A 12,636-nucleotide genomic window follows, 5' to 3' on the forward strand; every position below is an offset into this window, starting at 1 on the left:
TCAGCACGTCGTGACCTGCCATGCTTGCCTGGTTTCAAATCCTAACAATCTTGAGAAATGTAACTATGTTCAGAAATAAATGTACTTTCGGTACTGAGTGTTCTTCTGAAAACTCGCTGTGCAGTAATTTCACACTTGAAAATATTCAGTTTCCTCGTTTCGACGCACTCCTTCCTCTGTTTAGTGTTTTGTGACTCCAGAGAGTCTGTAAGAGCGCATGATGCAATAAAAGAAATGGTGGCTGTCGAAAGCAGCAGAAACATTCTTCGTGTTTAAGATGTGGTTTACAGTTTTCAGCTGCACCTCAAGCATTATTTCCTGCTTCAGCTTATCTGGCAACTAAGATAGAGAAAACCAGCTAATCAGGTCTTTTGTTTAATGAGTAACAAATCTGGTATGAGCAAAGAGAAAGTCTTTGTATACAACTTGATCAAATGTAAGCACATTTAGCAAAAATACTAAATGATTAACACAAATCCAGGGCTAGTTGACCCTGTTTGGCTGTGTTTGCAGACAGTGTCTTTAATCCACCTTACTCTCTGTTGCTTTACTGAAATGTTTATAGTGTAGACATCCTGACTGTGGTTGGGATGATCTTAGCACTGCTGTCATCAGCCTGCTATTGTCAGATATTTGCCTTTCACGTAATTATGAAAACAAAAGCAGTCATGTCATTGTCCACATGTTTTTCTGAATGTCGATCATGTGGATGTCATTTGTTTTGGAGAAGTGAGTCACATGTCATATTATATCTCATTGTTTCCATCTGTTACGTAAGATCTCTGTCACCGAGCCAGTGCGTCTACCTTTCATTTTTATGGTTTCAGTTTCCAGTTAAAAGCATGTAAGCTGTTTTTACAAAAACTGCTGGATGTGAGTTTAAAAATTTCTCTATCATTCTTACATCCATTCTTCATCTGTTTGCCAAAATCGGTCGTGAACTTAACTTCTGCTCGGTTTACACAGGCCATTATAAAAATTTTATATATACAGAAAAAAAGAGGGAAGAAATAGACCAAAATGTTGCGCTGTCTTCTGTCACGTCAGTCGACATGTACTGAGTAAAGACTTCATGAGCAGAAGACAAACAAGTCACACAGTGGTTTCATAACGTGATTTGAAAGCTGCTTTTTTTGTTTAGATAATGCTTAAAGCAGGTAGAAATAAGCAAATAATGCATGTAATAATGCAGCTTTTTTATCTTTGCAGGCTCCTCTCCTGCACTGAACTCTATACTGTAAACATTAAATATTGGTAGTCGTTATAATAAGTAGAGTTATGGTATGTTGTAAACAGGAAAGTTCCCTTCAGCTCAATAAGATTGTAGAGCAGCATCTATACTGACAACCAATAAACTAACCAAAACAATAATTTACTCATTTTTTTTGTTCTTTTAAAAAATGTTTTTTACACGTTTATTTTGTCAGCAATTGTAACAGGTATTTCTCTGGTTTTACTTTTTATTTATTTACCAACAAAATTGTTATTACCACAAATATAAACTCTGGGAAATAAACTTCGTCAAAAAAGAGCCAAAAGCTTTTACTGAGGAGTAGAATTTTTGATTTAACTACCTATAAACTCACCAACAAACATGTTCAATCATTTAAGTGTTCATTTTACATTTTTATTTTACTTTTGCTTTGAAGTCTTGTTAAAAATGTGTGTTTTATGTCTAAAATTGCTTTTTAGAAACATGTTCTAACACACCTCAGATTTAGAATTTTCCAAACTGTTAAGTTTTTTTATACAGCTCAGAAAAACAGTTTGTTTAACATAAAAACATTAAAATAATAGAACGTTGTATAACAGTAAGAGTAATGGTGGCCTTCATTATGGTTTTAAAATCACCAGCGATAGACAACATTTCCAAACTGCATGCATTATAGGCCACAGAAATTATGCAATCCCACACACAAAAAAAGCTGAAGTAATTCTGGGAAGTAATTATAGACCTATGCATACATTAATTATACGTGTATAGGAGAGCCACACAGAGTCAAGTCAGCAAAAGTACCAGTGTCAATGCCTGTAATTTAAGCCTCACACCTCATCTTTCTTGCGGTGTGGACTGGAAAGAATTTCTCTGCATGTCTAATATATCTCTTTAAATCCACTACAGATTTGCTTTCTTGTTAATTAATTCCATATATTTCAAAATGTAGTAAATATCCATATTGTTTACAGTAATTTTGTAGGTTGGTTTTAAAATGCCATTTTGAAGTAATGTAAATAAAGTGTGTGTAGTAAATTTGAATTTTGAAAGATGTGGTGCCTGAATGTTCATTGGGTTGACTTTTGCTTTGTCGACTATGTGAAATTTTTAAAACAAAATTTCATTACTTTAAACATTTTTTGCGCAAATAAAAAAAATATTTGTCTGTAAAAGTGAATTTAGCCTTTAAACCTGAGAGTAAAATCCTCATCTAATGGTGCTTTCCAGAAGTATTCCAAGAGAATATATATTCCTGGGTGTAAATCCTGATATTTTCAAAAGCAGCCTATATAAACAGGAACAAACCCAGCTTAAAACGACTGGGCCCCCGCATAACACCAGTGGGTCCTTCCTATTTAAAGAACTGCTTTCAGTCAGTCAGAATTCTCTGTAACATCAACTAAAACTTTACACTTTGTATCAGAGACTACAGTTGTGATTGGAAGCTTATATAAATTCATCATGAGGATGAACTTGACAGTAATTTTGGACAGGGAGAGTTCTGGCTCCTAAAGAAAGAAAGAAGGAATCAATCAGTGGCCCTCATTTTGGAGCTCCATCTATTATCATGGGGTGAGCATGACCATGAGAAAAGGTGTAGGGGAAAGCGGTGCTCTACTTACACTGTATTTAATGAAGGTGGGGTGCTGCTGCCTTCAACTGAGGACATAGCCAGACTGTGGAAGAAATACTTAGAGGAGCTCCTTAATCTGGCTGACTGTTCTTTAGAGGAAGCACAGTCAGGGGGAACAATTCACCTATGATTTGTTTGATGATTTGATGAAACATTTAAGTCTGACATGAACACTGTTTCCCTGCTCAGGAGCCGACGCCGGAACTTCTCACTCACAAAAGCATACAGGATGGGATTGAGGCAGCAGTGAATGAAACCCACACAGGTGGTCACTGTCTTAATTTTCTCCAGGGATGTTGTGTCTGAACAAGTTTCATTACTGATATCAAAATTAAACGTTTCCACTAAGAGCGTGATGTTGTACGGGGTCCAGCAGATAAAGAAAACCACCACCACAGCCACAATAACTTTAAAAGCTCTCTGCTTTTGATGGCTCTGGGCACCACACCTCAGCTGATGCAAAATGCAGGAGTAGCAGAACATCATGATGGCTGAAGGAAGTGCAAAGCCAACTATGAGGTAAATCATGCGTGATGCCAACCTCCAATTATATACAGCCTCCTCACCAAATTTGTAATAATTGGGAACACACTCTCTTCTGCCTCGTCTATCATCAAACACATCTTCTAAAAAGATCCAGTCAGTGATAGAGAGAAGCAGGGAAAAGCACCACACCATCAGGCAGCTGGCCTGAACAACCCAAGGCTTCTTCCTTGAGTACATCTGTGTAGCATGGACGATGGACAGGTAGCGGTCCAGACTGATGCAGGCCAGGAGAAGGATCCCACTGTAGAAATTAATCTAAAGAAATCAATGAAAGACACTTCTGCTAAATTAAGTGAAAGTACAGACATTTTCACTGCATCTTTACTTCAGCACAATACTTACTGTAAAAACACTTCCACTGATCTTGCACAGGGGAGTACCAAATGTCCATCCATCACTTTGGGCATACTGTACTGCCCAGATGGGCAGCGTCACCAGCATCAGGATATCTGCCACTCCCAGATGGAAGATGAATATATCTGTCGCACTCCAGGTCTTCCTACTCCGAGCCAGTATCCTCAACAGCAATCCGTTCCCAAGCAGACCAACAACGAACACCACAGAGTACAGAACTGGTATGAACACAGCTTCAAAATTCACAGTCTCAGTCAGGCTGCAAATATCACCCTCTTCATAAGAGCCATTCGAGTCTGAATAGTTATAGTTCTCATAGAAATCAGACCAGTCAAGGTCCTCCCCTGTCACTGTAATCTTTTCATCTTCCATCATCTGTGGACAGACAGAGAAAAGGATGCAAATTTTCACTTAGACTCTGACTTATGATGTGATTTTCAACCACATGGTCGATCATGTTTTCTGTATTTTTTGTTTTCTGTATTTAGTTTTTTGTTTGTTTGTTTGTTTTTTTAATGCATGCCTTTAAAAAAGCTGCTGCATTAGATATTCCGTGCCTTCCAGTTAAAGTAGTTGGAAACACTACTAATATTATCCAGGTAAAGAACACATTGGGTTTTTTTTAAATAGATAATATTTTAACAGTGAGGACAGGGTAAAAAAAAACAAACACAGAAACTGGATACATAAAGCTTTGCTTTGTACGGTTTATTTATTTATTTATTTTTATTAACTGAATTACTTGTACCAATCAACAAAAGACAGTGTCAACCATTTTAGTCATACTATTGGTTTATTTTTTAATTTCTTAATTTCTTTTAACTGTTTTGTATCTTCTTCTTCTTTTATTTATGCTGGTACAATTTAGGGAAGAGAAACTGATATACACCAACCAAGAGGAAGCATGTAAATTCACATTTTGCAAGAAATTAAGAGTCAGGTGGCTCTAGACATTAGTCGTAAACATAATGTCATAAACGTACTGAATGTTTAAAACAAAATATAAGGAAAATATCACTCGTCACGTCACATCACAGTTTAATATGCTGTAGTTTGTCACTGAGAACTGAAGGTGTGTATACAAACAGAAAAACAATCCTGTAAAGAAAAACATACACCCCTCTGCATCAAATCAATTCAATTTGTGATCATTTAGTAAATTCTTAAACGCATAATTAATTAATGTAAACAGAGAGTGGTCAATGTAGTTAAAATGCATAATAGGATGTTGACCAAAATTTAAGAATAATGACATACTCGTGAAAAATTAGAAATAGCCAGTATAGAATGATAAATAATTCAATAATTCAATAATAAAGGCATAAAATAAAAACATACCAAAGTAGAAGTCTCTAATATCGTAGATAATAAAAATGTGTCCAGAGCTCTACCTCCAGCAGTGCCGATAAAAGCATCTAAATCGGTTAAAGAGGAAGCTCACACAAAAACAAAACCAAAACAAACTCCTCCACCTTACTAGGCACATTATGAGCTAGCATTTGATGTTTTTATATAAAATTATTAACTTTGTTTTGAAAAAAGTATTTTTGTAAAAAATAATAACAATACTTTTAAATTTTATTTGTATGTTTTATTTTGTATTTATTCTTTTTTTTAAGATGCTGAAAATGTAGCTTACAACTGCACTTCATATATTTAAATTGTGCTTTCAAGATGTCTGGAACTAACTACAGCAGACATAACTGAACCCATTTACAAATTTGCTGTAAAGCTGTAAGATTTCCTCATTGTTGCCTTTACATTTTTGTTATTAATGTGAATATATGATATAAAATCTTATAGGATCAGTGTGTAAGTGGTGGTTCCACTGTCTATGTACACATTTCTGTGAAATCAGGCACAAAACCTAAAAACACTCATCAGATTCATTTTGAAGTTATGTTTCAGACTTTTTTAGGAATTAAAAGACTTAGAGTTTTAGTCTATAAGTGTTATCAATATGTTATTAACATTTGAATAAATTATTTTATTTAGATTTTTTTTCCCCTTTTTTTGCTTTTCTTTTTTGCTTTTTCTCTGTCAAATAAAGAAAATTAAACAAATTAGTCAACTGGTGTCAAATTGAAACTGAAACCTAGAAACTAGTTGTCCCAATCAAAAGAATTTAGCAACCGTTTGATGGGGGGGGTTTTCTAAACTCTCTTTTGGTTTTGATAGCTGCCCTTGTATGACTTTAACGATCATTAAGTCAGTAAGATTTCTTTAACTGGCCTTTTGATCCTGTGGGTGTACTGTATAAAAAACTATAAAAACTGACTTGTTTGTGTTATTTGGAATAATGATTCTGTATTTGAACACATATAAAACATAAATCAATGTGCAAAAAAATATATTATAAAACACATGTTGTATAAAACCTTTTTAAGGAGAAATAGTAGCTCTCTACAATAATAAAGCATGTTGTATGGGGGGGGGGGGGGGGGGGGGGGTTGCCTTCATGTTCATCTACGTTAGTTTGTAAGCTCAGTCAGGATTTGTTTTATTGTCTTTTTCAGAGACACTATATTGCCAAAAGTATTCTCTCACCCATCTAATTTATTGAATTCAGCTGTCTGGTAGCTTCCACGGCCATAGGTGTATAAATCAGGCAGCTAGGCCTGCAGACTGCTTCTACAAGTATTTGTGAAAGAATGGCTCGCTCTCAGGAGGTCAGTGGACATCAGTGTGGTATTGTGATAGGATGCCACCTGTGCAACAAGTTGTGAAATTTCCTCACTATTAAATATTCCACAGTCAGTTGTCAGTGGTATTATAACAAAGTGGAAGTGATTGAGAACAGCAGCCGCTGCAACACAAAGAGGTAACCCACCTAAAATCACAAAGCGGGCTCTGCGCTTGGGTATGGGTTCGTGAACCTTCTGCAGAGTCAATCAATATAGACCTACAAACTTCATGTGGCCTTCAGATTAGCTCAAGAAAGCTTCATGGAATGTATTTACACTAGTGTGAAAATATGTATATGAGTAATTGCATATGAGAGCATGAGGGTGGGAATGGATGTTTGTATCTGTGGGTGCCTGTTTGTTTGTGTCTATATGTCAGGTCAGGTATCAGACACCACCTCTCTAGGGACATCTCAGGCCCTCCATGGTATGGAGGCCTATCTCCCCCCACTACTTCCCCTGCCAGTGGCAGACGCCCTCAGACATTGGTGGTTCTTTGTGTCCGGGGATGGGTGTCCAGGTACGCACCGGCTCACTCCTGGTGGCTGCTTGCCTGGAGCATGGGGCTCACTCGGGCCCCTTCGGGGGTGGGGTGCCCTCGGCCTGGGGCTCGGTCACTCTGGCACATGGGCACGTCACAGCAGCCCCCCCGGCTTCTGCTCCGCGGCTGCTGAGTGACCCCTCATCTGGGGCTCCCCTCAGCTCTTTCCGGGATAGTGGCGCCGCTGCCCCTCTGTTGGTCTTCCTTGGTCGCTTGTGTTCAAGGGGCCTCTGGATGTCTGGAGCCTGGATCTCCTCCATACCTGCTTCATGCCCTGGAGGACGGGGCTGTGGCCCCCCCACACCCTCTAGCAGATCATTACATGAAGGAATCTTTTAAATACAAGCGCGCTCATGCTCACAGGTGTACACACGGGTGCTCACACACACAAACTACACCCTTTTTGGCTCCTACCTCAAAGCACACTGTGCGCTGTCGATCCTACGTGCTGCACAATAATATTTAATATTTAGTATTTACTGTTATATTCACATAGATCCTTCCGATAATGTTGTTTATAATATTGCTCTCTTTTTTTTTGCTTGTTTTCTCTTTTTTCTTTCTCAACAGGTGATCCAGGTGATTGATATACCGGTATGTATTTTTTGTCTATTTGTTTTGTTGGTTTTTGTTTTTTGCCCTTTGTCACATTCCTCTTCTCTGCTGTTTTTCTTTCCCTCTTTCTTTCTCCCTTTTTTTCTCCCCTGTCAAGTCTGTTCTGTATTTAGGAAGTGAAAATAAAATAAACAATAAAAGGTCAATCAAAAAGACCAATACGCCAAGGCTGGGATGGTCCATTTGGTAAAGTAAATCCGTTGGACATCTTTCTTTGCCTTTAGACAACCATTCTGATGGCAAAAGAACCAAACGGGACAGGCAAAAAAAGAAAAAAGAATGGATATGATAAAAACCTTTACTGAATAAGTGTAAGGTTTACCTTACTTAGGTAAGGTTTACTTTCTGTGAACTTTTCTCTGAAATCAGAAACTAAACTTGAAAACAATCATCAGTTTAATTTAGTGGTAAGTTGTCCTTCAGAATTATTATTTCGTTTTTGCATAAACATTAGTTTAAAAATTAGTATATTTTAGTGCTATCTTTATAATTCTAATACATTGCAGTTACTGGGTAAATGTGTTCACCAAATAAATGAATGGATGAGCCATAATTTTCTTCAGCTTAATGCTGAAAAACAGAGGTAATCACTTTTGGTCCCAAAAATGAAAGTCAACAAAATTCAATACAACAGAACGATTTAAAATTGTTTAGCATAGTTATGAATGCTGATTTGAATTTGAATAGTCATATAAACACCATTATGCAATCCTCTTCCATCTTAAAATATTAGAATTAGAATTAAGAGTCTTGTGGCAAAAAAAGATAATAAATGCTTATTCATGCATTTATTTTTAGTAAGCTAAATTATTGTAATTGTTGTTTTTATTGGTTTTAATTTAATGTACATCCAAAATGCTGTTGCTACATTTCTGACCAACACCAGGAAAAACTGATCATATTACAACTAATTTTAAAATCATTGTACTGGCTTCCTGTGTGTAAAGGGATTGATTGTAAAATACTGTTAACGGTTTATAAAGCATTGATGGTCTTGGACCTAAATATATTGCTGATCTACTTGAAGTCTGTGGGGCTCCTAGGTCTCAGATCTAGAACCAAACCTGGTGAGGTTGTATGAAAGATGCTATATGAATAAATTTGACTTTGACTTTAACAGGTTTTGTTTTTTTTGTTTTTAGTCTGTGTTATCTGTATGTCAATAATATTTGTAATAACCCGTTCTATTCATATTTCAGGTTTTTGTAGTTTTCAGCACAAAGTCAAAAGAAAACTCATTTTTATGCCAGATTCCAGATGAGACCAGACTAATCAAAGGAAGGTCCCAATTGCTTGATGAACGGTTTTTGACACATTTCCAAAGTTTCCTGCATAGTTTTAACATCAATTAATTACATTTCACTGAATAATCACCCAAATTCCATTAATATTCCTGCAGGTCCTGTGGGAATTGTTATATTGGAAAGAGACTTTATCATACTTAAAAAATATATAATCGTCATTTTGTACAGAACATAAATCAAGATACAAAGAAAAAAGTATAAAATACAAGCTGCTGAATAGGTATTAATCTCTTTACTCTATTAATTCTCATGTTCTCATTACTTATTTCTATTACAATACTGCCCGGCAATTAGAAAAAAGAAATATTATTATTAATATTATTAATTCATGTTCAGCTATGGAAAATAATAATAACAACAACAACAACAACAACAAAAACACTGCCTACATGTTATCTAACACAACAATATACAAAAGCACACTGTACATTCTGATGTTTATGTATTTCCCTGGTTTTGTCTTTCTCAGATAGCAAGGGAGTGGGAAGTGTCGGCAGACTCGGACCACATGGAGCTTCTCCTGTTGCTGACAAAAGACTGGATTTTTGCACTTGCCACTTTGCAGCCCAGAGACCTGAGGATGCTCATGAGCTGACGGCGGAACTTCACACCCACAAAAGCATACAGGATGGGATTGAGGCAGCAGTGAATGATACCCATACAGGTGGTCACTGTCTTTGCTTTCTCCAGAGATGTTTTGCCTGAATAAGTTTCTGTGTTGTTGTCAAAATGAATTGTTTCCACTAAGAGTGTGAAGTTGTACGGTGCCCAGCAGATAAAGAAAACCACCACCACAGCCACAATAACTTTAAAAGCTCTCTGCTTTTGAAGGCTCTGGGCACCACACCTCAGCTGATCCAGGATGCAGGAGTAGCAGAAAATCATGACACCGGAAGGAAGCACAAAGCCCACTATGAGATAAATCATGCGTGATGCCAACCTCCAAGAGTCTTCTGCGTTTGCATCAAATTTACGATAGTTATGAACACACTCTCTTCTGCCTTGTCTATCATCAAACATTTCTTCTAAAAAAATCCAGTCAATAATGGAGAGAAGCAGTGAAAAGAACCACATCATCAGGCAGCTGGCCTGGGCAACCCAAGGCTTCTTCCTTGAGTACATCTGTGTAGCATGGACGATGGACAGGTAGCGGTCCAGACTGATGCAGGCCAGGAGAAGGATCCCACTGTAGAAGTTAATCTAAAGAAATCAATGAGGGACAAGACACCTCTGCTAAATAATTGAAAGTACAGATATTTTCAATGCATCTTTACTTCAGCACAATACTTACCATAAAGACACTTCGACTGATCTTGCACAAGGGAGTACCAAATGTCCATCCATCACTTTGGGCATACTGTACTGCCCAGATGGGCAGCGTCACCAGCATCAGAATATCTGCCACTCCCAGATGAAGGATGAATATATCTGTCACACTCCAGGTCTTCCTACTCTGAGCCAGTATTCCCAACAACAATCCATTCCCAAGTAGGCCAACAACAAACACCACAGAGTACAGAACTGGTATGAACACAGCTTCAAAATTCACATTCTCAGTCAGGTCGCAAATATCACCCCCTTCATAAGAGCCATTCGAGTCTGAATAGTTATAGTTTTCATAGAAATCAGACCAGTCAAGGTCCTCCCCTGTCACTGTAATCTTTTCATCTTCCATCATCTGTGGACAGACAGAGAAAAGGCCGTTAATTTGGTTTCAGCACAAATGTTTTCTACCACATGGTGGTGCTATCTATCATCTATCTATCTATCTATCTATCTATCTATCTATCTATCTATCTATCTATCTATCTATCTATCTATCTATCTATCTATCTATCTATCTATCTACAGAACTGGTATGAACACAGCTTCAAAATTCACAGTCTCAGTCAGGTCATTAATTTCATCCTCATAAATGCCATCATAAGAGCTGTTACAGACTGAGGTGTTGTCACACAAATCCTGCCAGTACTCCGCTGACAGTGAAATCTTTCCACCTTCCATCATCTGTGGACAGACAGAGGAAATTTTGTTTCATCGTTTGACTTGTCATATTTTTTTCTACCAGATGGGGGTGCCATCCAACTACCAGTGTTTTTGTTTGTTTTATTTTTGGTTACACAAACTAAAAGTAAAAATAATTTTTGTAATTTTCTGTATTTAGTTTAATCAATTCCAATAAATTTTCAGTGCATTTTTATTTATATAGCACCAAATTCACAACAACAGTTCCCTTAAGGCACTTTACGTTGTAAGGTAAAGACCCTGCAATAATGTAGTGAAATCGCCAAGAATCAACTTAAAGCAAGGAACTAAGTGTGCAGATAAGCCTAAACATAAATCCCATCTCAAAACCAAAAAGAAATTATGAACACACACTTTTAACTTTTCCGTCAACATTGTTTGTTTTTTTGTCTCTTTAATTTGTTTTACATTCTTTTTTTTTCTATTTTTTTTATTTAGTCGCAAAATTTGGGGAAGAGAAATTAATGTGCACATCCAAATTCAGTTTGCGAGAAATTAAGAGCCACAAGGCTCTAAACATTAATCTGAATTTTAATTCTCTGTGACTTAATGCTATATCATGAATTAATCGTACTTTTGTTAAAATAAAGGATCCAAAGAGTCATATCACATCCATTACACCCTCATCTTTGAGAAAATCTCAACAACCTCTTGAATGATAAAAAGGTATATATATATATTCTCGCAAACTATCAGGCTTTGAACCACAGCGCATTTTAACACGCCGTGGTCTATTACTGTGAACTAAAGGTGTGCCTACAAACTGGGAAAAAAAGAAGCAAATAATACAGAGTAAAGCAAGTGTTCATCCTCAAAAGTCAATTTGTGATCGTTTTGTAAATAGTTAATCACATTTATTTGTCCAGAGATGAGAAAGTGCAATTTAATCCATAATGTGATGTGTGTAAAGAAAGGAGGACAAACATGCTATAATATTGAACTGCACGAGGAATCAGAACTAATATACAATGATAAAACAGTAAATAATTTTTTTAAAAGATAGGCGTGAAATGAAAACATACCAAAGTAGAAGTTGTTGATATTTTAGATCAGAGAAATATGCTCAGTGAAAAACACCTCTACCTCCAGCAGCACCGATAAAAGCATGTATTACCACTGAAGAGGAAGCTGACATAAGACAGACTAAGACAAAAGCCAAAAAAAAAAAACCCTCCCCCACCTTGCAGAGCACATTACACGTAAAAACATTCGTAAAATTGCATCAGGACTTTTGATAGTTTTACACAATCTTAGAGACACCATCACCAAAGGTGACCTGATAAAACATTTTGGTGAAGATAATCTCACTATTCATTTTTATTCTATTTCCTCTTTCTTCTTTTTTCAAGACAGTGAGAATAAATTTGATCCCTTATTTAAAATGTTACATATATTTTTACATATCTATAAAATAATCTCAATCTGTAATTGTTGCCCCTCTGTTTATGTTAGACCTTTTCACCAACATGAAGATTTGCATATGATAAGAACGTTTACGGGGTAAGTCTGTAAGTAAGGTGGTTACACTTTCTGCAAATGTTTCTGTCAAATCAGAGACTAAACCTGAAAACGCACATCAGTTTCATTTGGTTTTAAGTTTTGTTTCAGATTCTTTTGACATTTAAAACAGGTTTTGATTTTAGTTGACATGTGTCAAACTACATATCTGTATGTGAATAATGTGTGTCCTTTTTTATTCATATTTTAGGTTGTTGTTT

General features: G+C 36.6%; 2 protein-coding genes across 2 annotated transcripts; both read right to left on the reverse strand.

Moving 5' to 3' along the window:
- Window positions 1-199: 199 nt before the first annotated feature.
- LOC309717239 (C-X-C chemokine receptor type 3-like) lies at window positions 200-5,159 on the reverse strand. The gene is made up of 3 exons (XM_082551664.1): window positions 5,088-5,159; window positions 3,738-4,124; window positions 200-3,650 (listed from the first exon to the last, which is right to left on the reverse strand). Exons 2-3 carry the CDS (start codon window positions 4,122-4,124, stop codon window positions 2,970-2,972), a joined length of 1,068 nt encoding a protein of 355 aa, XP_082407790.1. The 5' UTR covers window positions 5,088-5,159; the 3' UTR covers window positions 200-2,969.
- A 3,894-nt stretch (window positions 5,160-9,053) lies between these two features.
- LOC309717237 (C-X-C chemokine receptor type 3-like) lies at window positions 9,054-12,031 on the reverse strand. The gene is made up of 3 exons (XM_082551658.1): window positions 11,941-12,031; window positions 10,185-10,571; window positions 9,054-10,093 (listed from the first exon to the last, which is right to left on the reverse strand). The coding sequence occupies exons 2-3, from the start codon at window positions 10,569-10,571 to the stop codon at window positions 9,359-9,361; spliced, it is 1,122 nt and encodes a 373-aa protein (XP_082407784.1). The 5' UTR covers window positions 11,941-12,031; the 3' UTR covers window positions 9,054-9,358.
- Window positions 12,032-12,636: the final 605 nt, after the last annotated feature.

Source organism: Aulonocara stuartgranti (assembly GCF_965226115.1).
Source record: "Aulonocara stuartgranti genome assembly, chromosome: 11".
Lineage (NCBI taxonomy): Eukaryota > Metazoa > Chordata > Actinopteri > Cichliformes > Cichlidae > Aulonocara > Aulonocara stuartgranti.

Coding starts and splice junctions, on each gene's coding strand:
- LOC309717237 (XM_082551658.1), bottom strand. CDS start 10,571: ATGATGGAAGATGAAAAGATTACAGTGACAGGGGAGGACCTTGACTGG. Junction 10,094..10,184: donor TCAGTCGAAGTGTCTTTATG/GTAAGTATTGTG, acceptor TGATTTCTTTAG/ATTAACTTCTACAGTGGGAT.
- LOC309717239 (XM_082551664.1), bottom strand. CDS start 4,124: ATGATGGAAGATGAAAAGATTACAGTGACAGGGGAGGACCTTGACTGG. Junction 3,651..3,737: donor TCAGTGGAAGTGTTTTTACA/GTAAGTATTGTG, acceptor TGATTTCTTTAG/ATTAATTTCTACAGTGGGAT.